Genomic DNA, 20,244 nt, shown 5'->3' with positions numbered 1-20,244 from the left:
ACACTGGGAGCAGCTGACCAGAGCAGGGGCCTTCCGGGGGAAGAGAGACAAGCTCCTACCATCAACACCATGCCAGACCCGCTCCACTGGCTGCCTTCTCATCCAGGATCCACAGACCTGCCCCGGCTCCAGCTGGAAAATGCAGGCCCCTCTTCTCATCCACCTTGGGCAGTCTGGAGGGCCCAGGCATGCTAGAACCTGGCGGCCGACCACACAGTGTTTCGCAGAAAGAAATACCCCTCACGGAAGCTTAAAACTTGGAGGAGGAGGAGGAGGAGGAGGAGGGGAGGACGCAGAGGAGGGGGAGGAGGGGAGAATTAAGATGAAGTAGGCACATTGCAGGGCAGAGAAACCGTGTCCCTCACCTCACCCCACTCCAGCAGGTGATTTACAAACACTTAAGCAAGCCCCTCACTTTCACCCGGCAGGCCAATCTCTAAGAAAATGAGGAAGGGGAACAATTTCACTCCACACAACAATACCGCCCTGTGAGAAGTATCTGATAAACAGGAACATGAGAACCTATTTTTTTGGGGGGGGGGGGATGTAGAATTGTCTTTTTTTATACTACCTGCCTTCATTTTGAGTCCCTGATCTCATCAGCAGGATGGCTGTAAAATGTTTTCCTTTTGTCAATAAAGGGAGCCGTTTACTGCCTTCTCGCACAAAGGCTCCAATCTGCTATTTTCCTGCTTTCTCATTTGGAAGGCAGTGGGGAAACGCAACAGACCCCGGGACCACTGTTTCCAGTCAGCACCCTTCTAATTGAAAGAAGGCTGTGCCACCAGCAAAGCTGGCCAGGCTCGCCACCTTCATGAATTTCCTGGCAAAGACCAGGCCTTCTCGCAGGCAATACAGGGATGTGAGTAGACCACAAGCTGTTCATCCTGATGGGTTAAAGAGGACTTGGAGACACTGAGTTTAGTAGTAAGTTTTAGATTTTTGTTTTGTTTTTTGGGTTTGGTTTTTTTTTGTTTTTTGTTTTTTTTTTGGTTGGAGGACCATCCATATCTGAAAACAAGTACCAGAGGGGTGCTTGGGTGGCTCGGTTGGTTAAGTGCCAGACTCTTGATATTGGCTCAGGTCGTGATCTCACAGTTCATGAGTTCAAGCCCTGCATCGGGCACCATGTGCTGGTGCGGAGCCTGCTTGGGATTCTCTCTCTCTCTGCCCTTTCCCTGCTCACTCTCTACCTCTCTCTCTCTCTCTCTCAAAATAAATAAATAAACATTTAAAAAAACTGAAATCAAGTACCAGAAAGCCCCAGTGGCAAGCAAACGCCAGATGCCACTGAGGCAATTCAATCGGGCATGAAAAGAACCACAGGTGCTTCCAGAGTATCCACCCTCACCCGCCCCCATCCCTAGACATGGTTGGCTTTCAGCAAATAACTGTACAAAGTAAGGGATGGTGCCAAGTGCCACAGGCCAAGTTCAACTTTTAAGATGGTTTCTGCACTTCTCCATCACCTTGGGCCTTGAATCCTTCTGACAAGGGCAAGACAGAGAAGAGCTCCTACCATCCACGGCTGATCCTCCCTGCCAGTGACGAGCCGGACACAGGGTTGGTGATGGAGCTCCTGGGTAGCAAGGACCGTGAAAGCGACACAGGAGACATCCACATTTCATAATCCTCGAGTCTTTTGGCTTGCTGAGGACTGTTATTACACACTGCTCTCTGCAGAGGGGCGGGGGGTGGGGGAAACAGATCTTCCTGACGATAAATCTTTCACAAAGCAGGTGTGTGCTCACCCCTGGGGTGACACCCGTGCTCTCCGAGATGTGGAGGACGCGCCCAGAATTGACTCAGCAGTGCGGAAAGTGCCACTGCCAGGTTTCTCTGCTACGGGAAAGGCCCACCAGAGTCTGCAAAGTCCCAGAGTCCTATGCCAAGGGGCAAGAAGTCTGCCAGTGAGGGCGGCCACCTGGCCAGCACATGCAAGCACCATCACGGGCCAGGGACATGGCAGGCAGAAGGCAGGCAGGCAGCTTGTCGGGGGCATGCATGGCCCAATTTCATGAGATTCCACAAGCTCCCACTACAGGATTTCAGGTAGAGGAGCCTGTCGGTCAGAGCATGTGTTAGGGAGTTCACTGGGCCGAGGCAGGGGTGCAGGAAGGCTGGAGAGAGGCCAGGTCGCTGAAAAGGGCAGAGGGGACAGCGGAGGGTGGTAGATCTGAGAAACCCTGGGATGGAAAGGGCTTGTCTTGCAATTGGAGGAGGAAGCATCCAAACACCCAAGTTCCCGACATGGGAGCGTGGAGCACCAGAACGCTGTCCACGAAGAGACAGAATAGAAGAAAAAGACTCAGTAGAAGGGAGGAGACAGAGAAGACTAGAAGACACTGAAATGTCTGTGGTTGTCTAGACAGGAATGGATATGTGGGTCTAAGAGCTTATAAAGAGGTCTAAGCTGAAGATGATATTTACGGACCAGCTGTAGACAAAAGGATGGTGAAGCAGCAGGTGGAGCATTCTGGGGAACAAGGGCAGTGAAAAGAGGCCTAGGATGGAAGTCTGGAGACCGCCAGGTACTAAAGACTAAACCAAGGAAAAGGAGCCGGAAAAGGAATGGTTGTAGACATAGGAAGAGAAGCAGTATCTTCCTAGGAGGCCGGGGGTTGGGGGGGGGGGGGGGGGGGGGGGGGGAGGGGTGGTCACCAGGGCTGAAGGTCAGGGCCACAAGTTACATTTTTACAGAAGGGAGAACACCGTACATGACTTTTTAAGGGTCAGTCACTCTTTAGCCGTAACTCAAGCCTGCATAAAACCACTTCTCCAAATCACAGGACAACAGAGAAATCCTAAAGTGGGTGGAGAACCCACGAAGTAGTCATTTCCTTGATGGGGCTGTCTACGAAGCTGCCTGCCACCCACCGCCCAGTTAGGATACCTAAGAAGGAGCCGAAGGAAGAGCACCAAGTAAAAAGTGCGTATGAGCACTCCAGGATTGAGGCCTTCTCCGCGGTGTCACAAATTTCACACGCATCCCTGATTTGACATAGCTCTCCAGACGCTCTCCCTGCTTCTGTGGGCAGCCCTGTGGAGAATAACTGAATGGGGTTCTTCCACACTTCACTGTTTTAAATGGGCATCTTAATGCTTACGTTGACTTCAAGGTAGACATTGTGTCCAGGCTCAACACGCTTCACCAGGCTCCTTGAATGACTCATAAGCATCCTCCTGGAGAGGGATATCACAGCACTGCAGTGCTCAGCCAGAGAGACGATGGGGGACAGAGAACGTATGGCCTTAGAAGGAGTGCTCTAAAACAGCACTCTCCAACAGAAACAGAATGAGAACCACACCTGTCACTTCAAATGCTATAGTAGCCACATGACAAAGTAAAAAGAAACAGGTGTAATTAAGTTAATAACATATTTTATGGACTCCAGTCTGTCCAAAATATTATCATTTCAACAACAAAATATTAATAAGGAGATACCTTACTTTTTCTCCTGACCCTGCTACATCTTTGAAATCCAATGTATTTTACGCTTTGAGTGAGTCTCAGTTCGGACCAGGCCACAGTTCAAGCCTGAATGAAGCCACATGTGGCTAGTGGCTACCACATCAGACAGCACAGGTCTGAAGGGAATCTATGTAAAGAGAGAGCTCTGATTCAATTAGAAAAACCTCTTAAGAAGCCTGCCCATGCATGCTGGAGTTTTCCTGAAACTCCCAGATGAAGAGAAGACAATTTCCTTGAATGCTGGTAGTAATTTTTCAATAAATACTCCCTTGTAAAATCTCAGAAAAACGTCAGCAGGACTGAGAACTGGCGGGGGAGAAGCCTGCAGGGTGCGGCCTTGGGGAAGCAGGTGTCCAGCCAACAGGCCTGTCAACATCAGCCATACCAGCACCAAGGCCCAATTTCTAACCCCCATTCTTTTTTCTGGTGCTTTTCCTTTTTTTTTTTTTTTTTTAAATAGTCCAAGTGCCCTATGAGAAAGACAGGATCTATCCCAGATGAAGAAACTGAGGGCCAGGCAATTTAAATTACTTGCTCATTCCCGGTCCCAGCTACCAGACCTGGACCCAGAAACCAAGCCTCGCCTCTGCTCCAGGCTTCTTCAACAACCAGCTGGTCAGAAACAGCCAAAAATCCACAGTGAGGCCAAAGTAAATATCGACTGAATCACTGAACAAGTGCCTACCTAATGACTTTTTAAATAACACCTCCCTTTTGTGCAGAGCTTATGAGTTTTCAAAGCAGTTTCGCACACATTTGGTCACCACTGAGGAATAATATGGGACTGCCCTAAGGAACATTCTAAAGGTGCCCAACCATGGCCCAGAAGGCTCGTCCAAGGTCACCCAGGCCATTTACACCGCATCCAACATCTTCCCACTACACACGATGCCTCCCTTGCTGACGCCTTTTTCTTTTAAAATAAAATTTTAAAATGTCAAGACTACTTAAAAAGGTATTTTTGTTGTTTTCCCAAAACCAGTGGGTAACCTAATGATAGGGTACCGTTTTAATCAATCACAAATGTGACTTTAGCACAGGACCTTCTTCCAACCCTAGCCAACAGGGACTCTTCAGCGGCCTGATGGCGTTCTTGGCCATCCAAGGTCCTAGCTGAAGCCAGTGGGACCCCTTCCCTCATTAATCAAATGTTCATGTACACACTGATGGAATGATAGCAAAAAAGTGTGAGCTGGGTCAAAGAAACCATCCTTTTCCTGCTTCAACCCTGGAAGGGAAACAGAAACAACAGCTACCTGTGGGGTCTGGCCTTTATTTTGTTTATTTTATACACTTCATGGTTTAGGCGAGCCTACCAATTTGGGATTTCTTGGCTTTTCATGACTAGCTAGAATACATGAGCTCTTTGGGTCTTTAACTGGGCCAACCATTAAATAATAGCTATTTATAGCTACCACGCTGACTTCCAACCAGTGAGAGGAATCTTCCTGGCCAATATACCTAAACATTGTGAAAAGCAACACAGCAAAGGCCCAGAGTCACCTTCTAATACCAAACAACTTGGGTCTCAAGGTATTGATCACAATAATTCAAGAGTCTGGTTATACTCAGGCGTAAAACGGGCAGACTGCTGATGAACAAGAAGGTTCAGAATACCACCACCTGGACCAGAAGAGCAGTGGGCATATTTCAAAATTCTTCCACTGAGTGATTTCATAAGACCTGTAACTCTTCAGGGGACAAAAAAAAAAAGAAAAAAAAAAAAAAAAGATAGAAAAAAGGAAATGGACGCACTGGGGTGTACAACTGTACTCACTACACAGCCACCTTCAAGTACAGCCTGAATGCGGGATTCCTGAAACCTGGTCCAGGGCTCTCGCACCATGGCCAGGTGCTCCATCATAAACCAGCAACACATAAGCATCATAACATCACTGGGGACCAAGGAGGGAGTGGAGGTCACCATTTTCACAGGATGTGAATTGCATTAGCTCTTTACTTTTCCTTTATTCAACCATATTCCAAGTATATTCATGCTAAGGAAGTCCCGCCATGCCAAAAGATCTCTTTTCGTGCAAAGGATGAACGAGTTGATCCCTAAGCAGTCCCTGACTGCCAGGGCGTAGGCCCTTCCAAACACAGCGGATCACCTTTCTCATCAGAAATCCAAAGCTGAAGGTCGGTGAGCAAGCTTCTAGCCCAGAAGGGTGGTGGATTATTTCTAGTACATGATTTGAAAGGTCTTGATGGCAGCCATGCCACAGTCCCGCATCCCATGAGTTCCCAGATGCAAAAGGAAGCCAACCAAGACCCCCACCGGCACACGGCAGGCGGACGTGTCCTCAGTGCCACGTCACCGCACCCTCCCAGCAGAACCCCCGGCAGAACCCGTGCGTTCCAAGAGGAGGAGGGCAAGGGAGAGAAGGAGGGGAAAGAGAAGCGGCACAGGGAAAGCCACATCAGCGCCATTCTTACTTTTCTGGCAGCGGTTGGTCGTCCAGCAGCGGTAGTTGTATTCATTGTTGATGGTCGTCTTCTCGCACAAGGGCTTCTCCTCCATCGTCCCCGGACACAGGTCCCCGCATTCCTTTGGGGGCTTGTTTCCCACGATGTAGTTATTAGACACCGCATCCAGGATTAGGGACCAGTCCACCGTGGAGAGGTAACAGAGGTCAGCGTTTTTCTCAATCCTGATGGCCCCCCGGGTAATGTTCCTCAGATTGTAAAGCCCAATATCCTTGAGATTGGTCATCTCAAAGATGACCAGGGCGTAGTTGTAGAAGAGTTTCCAGCCGCGGATGACCGTGAGGTTCGGGAAGAGGTCCCCGAGGCTCTCGAGGCCGGCCACGCGGAACAGCAGCAAGTACTCGGTGATGACCGTGAGCTTGGGGAAGCGGTAGCTGCGGTAGTCCTCTGCCTTGGAGATGAGCAGGATGTGGAGGTAGCCCTCGATCACCGTGCAGTTCTCCAGGCGCTTCAGCTGCTGATAGTCGTTACGGATATCGATGCCCGGCCCGCAGACTGGAAGGGAGACAAGAGGGCAAGGGCGGGACACGTCTGAGTCAAAAGGAAATCATTTTCAGAACTACTTCCCAACCCACAATATGGTCAGTTTTCAGGAAACCTATCTTATTATTGTTATTATTAAAGAAATAAGACTCAGTTCTTCGCAGCAGACCAGCTTTAGGTATAGGGCCGCAGGCGGACTATCTGAGTCTCTAGTTGGTCAGCTGTCATTCGTGAACCGTCTACTCTGGGCCGGACGTTGTGCAACACACACGGCGACCATGGGGGATGCCGTCCCCGTCCCATTTATGTGTAAACCACAGCTCTGAGCCCGGGGTCGTACACGAGAAGCACATGCGGGAATCAAGGCTGCAGGCTCCAGAGCTGCCAGCCGCTCACCCCCCACCCCTTCCGCAGAGCACCAGTGCCCAAAGTCTGAACAAACAGCTCAGCAGCCACATAACAACTTCCTACCGCATCGAGCCTCAAGGACACCAAGCAGCAGTTGATATTGGAGAACAGTCACCCTGACCTAGAAAGTAGGGACACAAAGAAGCACATTCCCACATTTCTTGCTACCATCTGATGCGGGCCAGGTGGCCTTGTGTTCTTCCCTAATACTGCGTGAATGTAGATACAAAGGCTAATTTAACAGAAAGGTAAGAATGCACGGTTTCTATGAATAAAAGGGATATGCAATCCCAACTCTAATATTTTATGAATCAAGAATCAAGAAAGCAGGCTTCCCATAGGAAGGTTAGGCAACAGAATAGCCAAAAGACAGTAAAACTCATCCATGTCTCAACGTCCAAAGATAATCACTGTTAACAGTTCCTATGCCAGTGATCCTCTCTCTGTAAGGAATTTGATTAAGGTAAAGGAAATCAGGCAATAATATCACGTTTTCAAATACACTTCATTCACTTAATATGAACATTTCACCAAATCAATAAATGTCCTTCTACGTTATCACTTTAAGGAGATACTGATTCTAGGCTGTGAATATGCACCATGAGTTCTTTTATTTTTTAAAAAACCAATCCCATATTGTTGGATATTTAGGTTATCTCCAATTTTTCTCATCATAAGGAACATTCCAGGGAACATTCTCGGCAGAGATCCAAGACTCTTTTCTTGAGATAAGTCCCTAGAAGTAGAATTGCTGGACCAAGGCATCTGCAGATTTGAAATGCTTTTGATAGAACAGCCTTGATATTGGAAACTTTTATTTTTAAAATTCTAAACACATACACACACACACACACACACACACACACACACACACACACCTTGGTTAGTACCCTTTCTTAGGCTTTAATAATCACAAACCTTCCATTAAAGCTTCTCAGATAGAGTCAAGTTTTCTGACTGGTGTAATTCATTAGTTTTTGGAGCACTCAACACATATGATGCTGTAGGAAGTGCAAAGACGTGGTACCTGCCCTCTGAAGAGGCTCACGGCGAATGCCAAGAGCTAAGACCCACGACAAACAACTGTCGTATGTGGCAGAAGCTGGTCAGTGGTGTGTAGAGTACAAGTCCACTCTAGATGTGAACCGAACTGGGCAGGACAGACAGCCTTGCAGCTACCCACAGAGAGGAGGCCCTTTCTGTGGCAGGGCTGAGGAAAGCCCTTGCATGCCCTGACTCCTAGAGGATGGGTAGGACTTAAAACTGGGTATTAACATTCCAGAGGCCAGAGAAAAGGGAAAGCATATACACTCAAGGGACAGCAACACTGATGGCCAGGGATGTAGAGAATAAACGAGTTTGGTAGAGTCCAAGTCACAAAAGGTCACACATGGGGATGGAAACTTTCGTCTCAGGAATGAGGCCCCTCTCAAGACTCTCGAGTGGGAGAGAAGCCCAAAGGAGACCTTTTTTTGGAGGATTAATCTGTGGTCAAGTGCAAGACAGAATCAAAGTGGAGCAGCTGAGGGAAAAGGGAAGACCAGTCCAGCGGGGGACAGAACCATAGACAGGAACTGGACAGAGAATGGCAGTCAGGGGGTGGGGTCCAGGGGACCCAAGAGCAGAGAAGCAGTCAAAGCTTGAGAACCTACAACCTGAAACCTCATTTGGTCCACTTCCCCTCTTTTGCTGATGAGCAAAGGAAGCCTCTACAACAAAGAAGAAAATGGGAGAAACCAGGGCCCTGAGAACATCCCATGCTGGAAAAAGGCTGTGAGGGAAGCTTTGTTTCATTCTGTCTCATCTCACGTGATGCGCTCAATAGTACTTCACACTCCGTAATATCATCACCCCTTTGCACAGGTGACGTATGTAAGATGCTGGCCCCTTCACAGCAAAGCTTGACGCGTGGTTTCTGGATAGTCCCAGCTCCTAGTATTCTCACCAACTGGTTACCCCCAAACTCCTCCAGCTAAACTTCTGTCCCAGTCATGGTACCAAACAACTCTTTGCAAAGCCCCTGATGACATTATCAAAGCCAATAACAATTCCCTGTCCTATTCTTACTTGATCCTTCCAGTTATCTGACATTGCCTCCTTCTTGAGGCCTCTCTGACTCCACACACCCGCTCACCACCCTCAGGTCCTACCTCACCTCTAAATGCTGGCCTCTGGCCTCAGCCTCCCCCCTCTCTGTCCTCTCACATGGGCAGCTGGCTTCCTGTGCCACCCATACACTAGATGATTGTCAAATGCATGCCAGTGGCAGCTCCAGAGTCGCATGTCCATCTGCCTACTCAACATCTCCATTTAGGTGTCCGATAACACATTCCCTTCCTCCGACAAAATCTGCCTCCTGCACTCTCCTATCTGGGTCAGTGACACCCCGTTTTCTGAATTGCTCGTGTCCAAAATCAAGGGCTCATTCCTGATTCCTCTCTCTCCCTTTACACTGTACAGATCCCATCCTCTTGGGCATTATGCTAACTGCCATGTCAGACGGAGAGACAAACGTTTTGTGTTCTCACATATACACAGAATCTTAAAAAAAGTCAAATTCACAGAAACGGAGTTAGAATGGTCGGTGTCAGGGGCCGGGAGTTGGGGGAAGTGGGGAGGTGCTGGTCAAACGGTACAAAGTCCTCGCTCTAAGATAAAGAAGACCTGGGGAGCTAAGGCACAGCTCGGTGACTGGAACTGACAACACTGTATTCCTGGAAGTTGTTAGGGGAGTAGATCGTAAATGTTATCTAGACACACACACACACTGTACACACAAATTATACTTATGTAAGAGGATGTGGAGGTGTTAACTAACTTTATCATGGTAATCATTCTGTAATACATACACGTATCCAATCAGTACACTGTGCCCTTAAACTGATGTGTATTAATGTCAATAATATCTCAAAAAAAAAGCTGAAAAAACAAAACAAACAAACAAAAAACAACAGTCCTCTTGGCTCCAGCTTCCAAGCCTGTGGGAAGCTGGGATGTTCTTCCCACCATTACACCCCACCTCTTCTGTACACTGTTTCTCAATGGCCCCATTCACTCCCCTCCCCCCACCCCCGCCCCACCCAGGGCATGTCTGCCCTCCTCTGGCCTTCTTCTCATCCCAGGGTCTCCCCCACTGATCTGTCCCACTAGTGTCAGCTCCAGGAGGACAGAAGATTATTTTCTATTTCACCCACCACGACACCCCCAGTGCCTGAAGCAGTCCTTGATGTATGGTGGGCACACCATTAATTCACATGTAGAATGAATGGATTTCACTACATCTGTCCGTCTCCACTGCTCTAGCCCTGGTCTGAGCCACTGTCATCTCCAGCCTCATCTACACCTTCCCCACCATCCCGTCTCTGTCCCTGTCTACTTCTATCTCAGCTGCCAGTATGTTCTTGCTTAGCACACTATAGCTGCCAAGCGCCTTCCTTCCTTATCCCCTGTCTGAAGTGTGTCCCCTGTCACATGGACAGCCCTCCACTCTCGTCCTGTCACCTCATCAGAGCTTTGCCCCAACACCCTAGCTTTGAGAATCCCCCCCCTAACTCTCTCCCCCCACCTCATTTCCCTATTTCACTATTTTTACAGCACTTTTCATGTCTGAAAAGTGTCAGGCCCTGAAAGGATGTATTTAGCTGAGTGATCACTGTCTATTACCCTCATGGAAATGAGAGGCTCTGTACAGTTTTCTGCCTGTCTCCCATGCCTAACATCCAGCATAACGTACACGTCTGACATCCAGCAGCTTCGTAAAGATGTGCTGCCTGGCTGGGGGCCAAGGTGAGCCTAAGGTGGGATGGGGAGAACAAAGCATCTATCAGATAGGTGCCACTAGAATTCTCTCAAAATCAAGAAATGTCACCCAATGATAGTTTCAGGTCAGTGACTCAATACGCAAGTCTTCTTTGCTTTTGAACTATTCATTTTTTCCTAGGCCCGCCTAAAATTTTACATTCCTTCTATGCCATTATAAACTAAGCGTATTAGTTTACTCTGAAATGATAAACAGAAGTTTTTCGAGAGGAGTACTTGGATGCGGTCTGGTTTTGCATTCAGCATGTGTTTGATCTTATTATAAGGTGTTAGGCAGCAATTAGTTTGCTATCATTTCCTGCAGACCAGAAAGCTCGGGACCCAGTGAAAGAGCATGAAGCCTCATAACCAAAGTCTGCCAAAAGTTTATACTGCGATCAAAGACACTAGGAAAGAATCGGCTTTGCCGTGTAGACCACTAAGTTAATGAGCCATGATACAGAGCTGATATGGACAGATTCTTCAAATGAAAGAACTGTTTCCACACTGGACACTTTTCCCCCATTTATAGAAGAAAAGAAAAGGGGGGAAAAAAACAAGGAAGAAACTAACCACTTATTCCTGAAGAGAAGACAAGCCCAAGCCACAAAGTGCGAGGCAGGACCCGGCTACTGGGTGTTTTGGATTCCAGGAGCGACACTGTTCGCCTTTGGGGTATTTTGTGATAGGAACAGAAAAAGGAAAACCCAGCTGGGCCAGGAATGATAACACAGTGTCCAGAAGGCACAAGCCACAAACAGGAAAAGAGAATGCAGCATACTTCATTGGGGCCGTGAAATAATACAAGCATTAAGGGAGTCAATATTCCACACAGCACACTAAGGAGAGACAGACACACCCTTGCTACTACTCACTGATGATTAAAAGGAAATTGCAAAACACTGTTTCTCCCTTTTCAAAGCAGCAGATATCAAAAAAACACACACACAAAAAAAAAACAAAAAAAACACAAAAAAACAACTCGACTTTACGAAAGGCATTGGAATGTGAGCTCTCAGGCTGGCCCCATAAAGAATAATCAAAGCTTATGGAAGTGAAAGCAAACAGGAAGCAGAGGGAAAGAACACTGTGGAAGGTAGGGGCAGCATGAACAGACCGCCAAGGCAGGAGCAGAGGGCACGAGGAGGGATGAGGAGGGGAGAGGCAGGGGTGGTCTGGTACCCCAGGCCAGGACCCTTTGGAGGGAGGCAGGCAAGCAGACAGGCAGGCGAGGACCTGGGGGGGTAGAAATCACTTCCCCCAAACTAAAATTTTAAATTAAGTCTTTTAGTTGAAAGAATACTGCTCCCCCAAAATTTCCTATGTATTTTTAAAACATCAAAGGGTAGAATTTCTGCTCTAGGGACCTAAGGGAACAACATAAACAAACGATACATATTCGGGAAACAAATCCCTAAGAACTGCTAATATAAGAAGGGTTAATAAAAAGCATCTGCCTGAGAACCCCCCCCCCCCAAAAAAAAGCTATGAATCTAAGTATGTGAAAGAGAGGAGGAAATCAATGACCGCTTTGGCATGCTCTATGCGAAACACAATCTTGTGTCCTAGAAAAAGAAAAATGGGATGACTTAGGTCTGAGTCCCAAGTTCCATTTACCGGCTCCTACCCTCAAGGGGGCACATACCCTTCCTCAGCCTCATTTTCTTCACCTGCAAAATGGGCTGTTCATACCTACCCGAAGGAAGAGGTCATAAAGATCAGATAGGGCTTTCATGTTCCTGTGGCTGGCAAGGGGCTTTAGGCCATGTTACTACATAAATAAACATGAATAAAAAAACATACACACGCCCTCGTTTTGTTGCCCCAATCTAAATATGAACAACAAAGGGGAAAATGAACAAATCTGTTGATTAGCCTTCTGACAGCAATTCCATTAAAGATGATCAGAGGTAGTTACCTAATTAAAATGTTTTCAACTCTGATCAACTCTTCTTTAAAAATATGGGGCAGTCTTAGCTTGCAGGATTGGAAATAAAAGACATTGGGAAGCATAATTAGCCTCATTTTACTAAAGGTCCACAGGCAGATAATGAGTAAAATGGTCGTCAACCAGCTGTCATGTCTGGTTCTGGTGGTAAAAGCCCAACATAACAACCCCCCCCTTTTTTTTTTCTTTTCAGACAGTGGCCCTCTATACAAGTTCTTTACGTCCCTTAAAATGGGTTCTTTGGAATCAATAACTTAGTACTATAAAAACTCTAGAGGCACCTGGGTGGCTCAGTCAGTTAAGTATCTGACTCTTGATTTCAGCTCAGGTCATGATCTCAGGGTTTGTGGGTTCAAGCCCCACATCAGGTTCTGTGCTGACAGTGCGGAGCCTGCTTGGGATTCTTTCTCTTACCCCCTCTCTCTGCCCCTCCCTTGCTCTCTGTCTCTCTCAAAATAAATAAATAAACTTAAAAAAAAAATCTCTAGACTCTGTGAAAGTCACACTGATGTTAAGAGGCTAGGAGGGCATTCATGTCTAACTGAATTTTGTACAAAGGGGCCGAACAACCACCTCTCCAGCCAGTGGCAAGTTAAATGAACTAAAACTTTTAATAGGTCAGTGAACAGGGCTGCAGGACCACAAAGAAGGGGACCCATGACTCCCCACCTCTGGGGAGGTCTGGAAGCCATCTCCGAGGAGGGGATCCCTGAAGATGGTCTGAAGAATGAGCAGGGTCTTGCCAGGAAAGGCAGGGGGCCAGGGCACCAGTCAGAGGGGGGTGCACACACATGGAGGTGCCTGGGAACCCCCAGGAGTAGAGCCTGTGGACAGAGAAACAAAAGCAACTGCAGGACAGAAGCTAGAAAGCAGTCTGAGATGAGCCGTTACGAGGTCAACTTGGTTTTGCAGGTAAGAACAGCCTTCAAAACCCTGAGCGTTCATCACAACCACCTGGTGGGCTTGTTAACACACAGACACAGGGACCCAAGAATTTGCATGTCTAATAAGTGCCCAGTGGTGCTGAGCCTGCTGGCCTGGGCACCACCCTGCGAGAACCACTGCCCTAGAAAGTAATCCTGTAACCCCCCTCGTGCGTCACTACCCTCCCCACCCACTCACACATGCAATGTGGCACACGTAAAACTTGTGCACCTGCATTTCTTAATTTGATCTTCACTCTACCAGAAAATCCCCAAGCAACCCATAGAAACTGCACGAAGCACAGCAAAGCAGAAGGAAAATCAGGTGGAGACAGAGTGTCCTTAGCACCTCACGGTCCACCCGCGGCTGCTGAATCTGCAGCGCCTACTCTGGCTTGTCTCAGCACACCCTCCATGTGCTCAGGAAAGGGGTGGCATGGGTCTCTTTCCACCCACTCCCTCCCAGACTTCAACGAACCAAAAAACCAGAAAGGGAGGTGGGGTGGGGGAGGAGAAACAATGTTATGATAATAAACACTGTGGATACTCCAAAGTTTGTTATAGTAGAATTTTCTGTGTAAGTGTAAACAGACACAATTCATGTTAAGCCTTTTTATCTTCATGCCTCAAAGAGAATGTGTTTACACTGTATATGTACATTGATATCTTACACACGGCAAGCAGTCCTCACAACCTGACACATTCACTAACTACCCACAATCACAAGAATGTAAGGGATTGCATCGCGCAGGTGGCTTTCGGAACAGAAATTAAAAATTAAGTGTAATTTTCAACATGCAAATTGTCCTCCACTGCCCCACAGAAGAGCCATCTCTGTCATACATATAAACATAATCTAAAAACCCATTCACACATAAGACATAGCCCTGAAGGCTCTGAACATTAACAGAGTGCGCTGGGCAAAGAATTCACAAAGCGGGCTGAGATGTTTACATCCTGCCTCTCTGATGAAGAAATGGAAACTTCACTGGGAAGTACTTCAAAGATTGGAGGGAACATAAGCCCCAGTGTCCCCATCACATAAAGCATCTGGAGCCACACAGGCTGGTGCAGAAAGCTGTATTTGCTCGAACAGAGGAACAACACCTATTTTCCTGGGTCTTCATGAGAACAACTTTGCTGCCTTGATGGTGACTCCAAACTCTTTTCTAATCTGAAAATATCAAAAGTCCAATATTCCAAGTCCTTATATTTTAAAACTTTAAAAAAAAAATGTTTATTTATTTGAGTGAGAGAGAGTGAGAGAGAAAAGACAAGTGGGGGAGGGGCAGAGAGAGAAGGGAAGAGAGAATCCCAAGCAGGCTCTGCACTGTTAACACAGAACCCAATATGGGGCTCAAACTCATAAACCATGAGATTATGACCTGAGCTGAAGTCACAATTAACCAACTGAGCCACCCCGGTGCCCCCAAGTCCATATATATATTTTTTTTTCAATTATTTTATGTTTATTTTTGAGAGAGACAGAGACAGAGCATGAGCAAGGGAGGGCAGAGAGAGAGGGAGACACAGAATCAGAAGCAGGCTCCAGGCTCTGAGCTGTCAGAAGAGCGCCAACACGGGGCTCGAACTCACAGACCGTGAGATCATGACCTGAGCCAAAGTCGGACACTTAACTGACTGAACCACCCAGTGCCCCTATATCTATCTATCTATCTATCTATCTATCTCTGTATCTATCTCTATAGATATTCACATATCTCTATAGATATTCACATATTCATATATAGATATCTCTATAGATATAGAGATATCTATATAGAGATAAATAAACATTAAAATATCTATCTCTATCTCTAAATATCTATCTCTATATAGATATATCTATATCTATCTACCTCTATCTCTATATAGATATCTCTAGATCTATCTATATCTATCTCTATAGAGATAGAGATAGATATTTTATAGATATCTCTATAGATATACATATAAAGATATCTAGAGATAAATAAACATTAAAATATCTATCTCTATCTCTATAGATAGGTATCTATCTATATCTATATCACGATATCTATATCTATATAGATATCTATAGATATAGAGGTAGATATAAATATCTATATCTAGATCTAGATCTAGATATCTACCTCTATGTCTAGATATAGATATCTATACCTACCTCTATCTCGAGATCTCTAGATCTATCTATAGAGATAGACCTCTATAGATAGATCTAGAGATATCTATATAGAGATAGATATAGATAGGTCTATCTATATCTATCTCTATAGACATAGATATATATAGATATAGAGATATTTTAATGTTTATTTATTTTTGAGAGAGAGAGAGAGAGAGAGAGAGAGAGAGAGAGAGAGAGATGGTGTGTATGCACAAGGTGGGGGAGAGACAGAGAGAGAGGGAGACAGAGAATCTGAAGCAGGCTCCGGGCTCTGAGCTGTCAGCACAGAGCCCCATGCGGGGCTCAAACCCACGAACCATGAGATCATGACCCAAGCCGAAATCAAACACTTAACCAACTGAGCCACCCAGGCACTCCAAGTCCCTAGATTTTAAAAGCACCTTTGTAAGAGCCCAAATCGTCTGTAACTATTCCCAGTCCCGATGGCTGGTTGCCTTTTTGATGAAGCGGCACCCAAGGACGAGACTCCCTTGGGTATGCCCACCCACTACCCCCCACTCAGCCGCTCACGGGACCTTGGGGGATACGCATCAGGCTTCACTGCCCGACCTCCCTGGGGCAGCCTCCTCAACACAGGAGCTGCAGCCTGACCTGGAAAATATGTGCTCCTTCTGCCTCCTTTTCCCTTCTCTCTTGACTTTGGATTTTCTGCTCAGAACCAGGCTAACCTTCCAAATAAAAGTCGGCCCTGTGGCCCCCATCCTATCTCACGGGCTTTTATAGAACGTGTTACATCACTCCAGTTCACATCCTCATTTCAAAAATATTTTCCAATGTTCCAGTTACCTCAAGTGACCTGTACTGTTTCAATTAGGCAGTTATCTCGGCAAGCTGATTATGGGTGTACAAACCCCCCTCAACAGCTCCCTCTGTGCCGTGGTGCACTTCCTCATGGATATGGTGCTGAAGGTCAGTCTCTTCAACTGTTGAGGCTTTTCACCTGATTTGGGGGCTTTGTCAGAGGGGAAGGGACCACCTGCCACTTGGCCTGAGGTCAGCCACTTCATCAGGTTTGGGACTAAGTTTATTTTTTCTTCCAACAAATACTAATAAGATGCCTACCGTGTGCTAATACGTAACGTTCCAGGTACCCAGAAGTCAGCGGTGAACAGAATCGACACATTCCTGCCTTCGTGGAGCGGCCGGTCCCACTGAGCCCTAAAACCGTCCCAGTCCAAGTTCTCCAGGGCAGGCTCCCAGGCTCACCCACGGCCGCCCTAACAAAGGGCACTGTGGGGCTGATGTGCTCAGACAGATGCCCCTGCTGGACGCCCACGGAGTCAGCTCACACCTACTACAAAGAGCCATCACACAAAACATGAGAGGATGCTGGGTCTCCAATGCCCAGACAGTCATCCTGGGACAAACGAACCTAACTGAGGGCCACACACAGCAGGGGCTGCTGATGGCAGCACGGACCTCCTGGAGCTGGGGTGGCAGGGATTTAAGCAGGTGAGAAGAAAGGGAGGGAGAGGTCTGAAGGAAAGCAGGAAGAGGCAAGGCATGCCAGAGAAGGGCAAAGAAAGGCCTGGAACAGAAGGCACTAAAGAAGCCAAGAAGAAAACCCCAGCCAGATGTGTCACCTCAGAACTCTCAAAGCAACAGGAAGGCCACGGACGGGGTGCCTGGGTGGCTCAGTCAGTTAAGCGTCCTACTTCAGCTCAGGTCATGATCTCACAGTCTGTGGGTTTGAGCCCTACATCGGGCTCTGTGCTGACAGCTCCGAGCCTGGAGCCTGCTTCAGATTCTGCATCTCCCTCTCTCTCTGGCCCTCCCCCACTTGCTGTCTTTCCCTCTCCCTCCCTCCCTCCCTCCCTCCCTCTCTCTCAAAAATAAATAAGCATTAAAAAAAAAAAAAAAAGGAAGGTAATTCTGACACAGGCTGCATGGGGATGAACCTTGAGGACATTCGGCTGAGTGAAATTAGCCAGTCACAAAGGTACAAATACTGTGCAATTCCACTACACACAGTAGTCAAATTCACAGAGACAGAGAGCAAAATGGTGCTTGCAGGGCAGGGGGAAGGGGCATGGGGAGGGGTAGTTTAGTGGGTGCGGGGTTTCATGCTTTCAAGATGAAGAGAGTTCCGGAGGTGAGCTGTACAACGATGTGAATGTACTTAACGTGACGGTACACTTAAGCATGGCTAAGATGCCAAATTTTATGTTAAGTGTATTTTGCCACAATTTTTTAAGTATAAACGTTCACTGCATTTTATTCTGCCCCTCATGTGGGTCACAGAGGTGTAAAAAGGACAGCTAAAGGCAGGCCATGTAGCCCATCCAGCAGCAAGGACCACAAAGAGCCCAGCAGGCAGGAAAACAGGCTCAGAGATGGGCTGGGCACTGAGAATGATGGCCCAGGCCAGGCATGGCTGTGGGGCTGAACTCAGCACAGCCAGAGACCTTGGGGCACAAACAGCGGGGCCTCAGGAAGAGTCAGGTGCAGACTCCCCGGGGAAATGGGCGCTGAGCATCCGAGGCAGGTGTAAGTGGTCCCATCGACAGGCGCCTGCCTGCACGCACCTCTCTAGGGAGTGGGCAGAAACAAGCCACCGCCCTCTGCCACGGAGCCCGTGGCTGACCCTCCCTATCTGCTAGGACCCATCGGCAGAATGCTCACTCCATTGCATCAGTTTTCTAACTTTGCCTGTGGCAGTTCACGTCTTACAGCCGGGTACATCTGTAGCTCCACGCAGCTCTGGCCTTCGGACAATGTGGCAGAGTAAGCCTGAGAAGGAGAATCACACTCCAGCCTGTCCTGTCCTCCCCACCCCCAGACACAATCTCCTGCCATCCCTTAGGCCTTCACACCCACTCCTGCAAAGGCCTTTGTACCTTCTATCACGTCTGTGTTTATTATTCTGCTCTAACACCTCCAGAGAGGTATTTTTTCCACTCTGTGCTTAGCCAAGCATCTGGAGGCCGACACATCCCTGACTCCTTCACTGAGGCATGCTGCACTTTTTACCAAGACCAGGTACCCTCTGCAGCGGGGATTTCTTCATCCACCCCATGGGGGTGTCCACCCACCAGCCTGGACAGCGGCCCATGGAAGCCACGCTCGGTGTCCTGGCAGGAGAAGGTGTCCTAAACCAGTGCCCTTCAAGACCCTGGCTCCCCAAAAAGATCAGTCGAACATCTTTCACTCAATCCCACTCTGCTGCAGATAACAGCCCGAAACCCAGGTGACCCGGTCGTAACACTCCCCGCTCCACTCCAGCAGTATTATCAACCAAAGGCAGAATGAAAGAAACGTACTGCAGCAGAGTGAAGCCATGGGTCATAAGCCTTAAACCATCACACGCCACAATGACTGGGATTTGGGGATTTTTCTTCTTCTTAGCATGAGGATTTTTTTAATTGGTAGATTGTGGGGACACTAGACTTTATCTACAGTGCCTTGTTAAAATCTCATCATATCCTTGCTGAGCTACATTTGAACAGCTGGGTGAATGTGCAGTTCACCCTCCAATGTGCTGATTAATGAATGGCCCAAGGAAGGTCTCTGGTGGAAGGCCACAGGGCTCTTTCTGAGTCCTGTATGTTTCAACATTTTTATCAATTACTTGAACGACAGCACAGATCAAATGTTTATCCAATTCAAGGATGCCAAGTTTCCAGGGGAGATGGCAAATACATTGGATAACAGAGTCAAGAGCTAAAAAGATCAACAGATTGGAATTGCAATCGAGAGGAAATAATGTTATTTGGACACTTGGGTGCAAAAAAAAGAAATGCACAAATGTAGGAGGTGTGAAAAAGACTTAGGAGATTTAATTGGATATAATTTCTGCATGTGATGATGGGGTGTTGTGGCTGCCAAAAAAAAAAAAAGTCAGGTGGTCTTAGACCATATTAGGGGAGAGTGAGTACAGTAAGGGGCCAGAGGAGAGCCCCCTCAAACTGGGTTTCTGTTTCCACCGTTTAAAAGAGATGAGACTAAATGGGAGGACATCCATGTGACAGCCCGGGAGGGGCAAGGACCAGAAATCCCTCTAATGGGGGATGGGAACACAGAAGTCGGACCAGCACAGGGGGGAAGATTCAGGCTGCATCTGAGAACACGAAGTAGGATTTACTTGAAGTCAGGCAGGGCTGCCTAAGGAGGTAATAAAGATTTCTGTGGGCACCTCACAAGCCTGATTGCATTTACTGCTGATAACTCTGTGGGTGTGTTATTCACCCTGTTTACAGCTGAGGACACAATGACTAAACAACAAAATGACCCACTGGGATCACTCTGTTATGGGGGGGGGGGGCGGGGGCAGAGCTGGGGCTTAAATCTGAATTTCCTCCCACCAACCTGGAGCAAAAAATTCCTCTTCCGATGTACGGCCAGGCAGCAAGGATGCTACAGCCAGGTGCTTATGTGTGGGAGAGGGGCTCTCCAACACACGGTATACCCCAGGTGCCATCTGACCATTGTGGGCACTTCCTTAAGGGCTCTCAGGGTAAGCAGACACTTGTGTCAAGCCCAAAGAGCCCTGACCCCTGAAAGAAAGAAAGAAAGAAAGAAAGAAAGAAAGAAAGAAAGAAAGAAAGAAAGAAAGAAA

At 47.5% G+C, this 20,244-nt stretch overlaps 1 protein-coding gene across 1 annotated transcript in view; it reads right to left on the bottom strand.

The window, feature by feature from the left end:
• IGF1R (insulin like growth factor 1 receptor) overlaps positions 1-20,244 on the bottom strand; it is a 252,109-nt gene that overhangs the window by 191,550 nt on the left and 40,315 nt on the right. Inside the window, exon 2 of the mRNA XM_049614035.1 lies at positions 5,909-6,454. Within this exon, the coding sequence (XP_049469992.1) occupies positions 5,909-6,454 (546 nt within the window). The remainder of the gene's footprint in view (positions 1-5,908; positions 6,455-20,244) is intronic.

Source organism: Panthera uncia (genome assembly GCF_023721935.1).
Source record: "Panthera uncia isolate 11264 chromosome B3 unlocalized genomic scaffold, Puncia_PCG_1.0 HiC_scaffold_1, whole genome shotgun sequence".
NCBI classification, from domain to species: Eukaryota; Metazoa; Chordata; class Mammalia; order Carnivora; family Felidae; genus Panthera; species Panthera uncia.
Note: the sequence above shows the minus strand (reverse complement) of the source record. Positions and strands in the feature narration are given on the sequence as shown.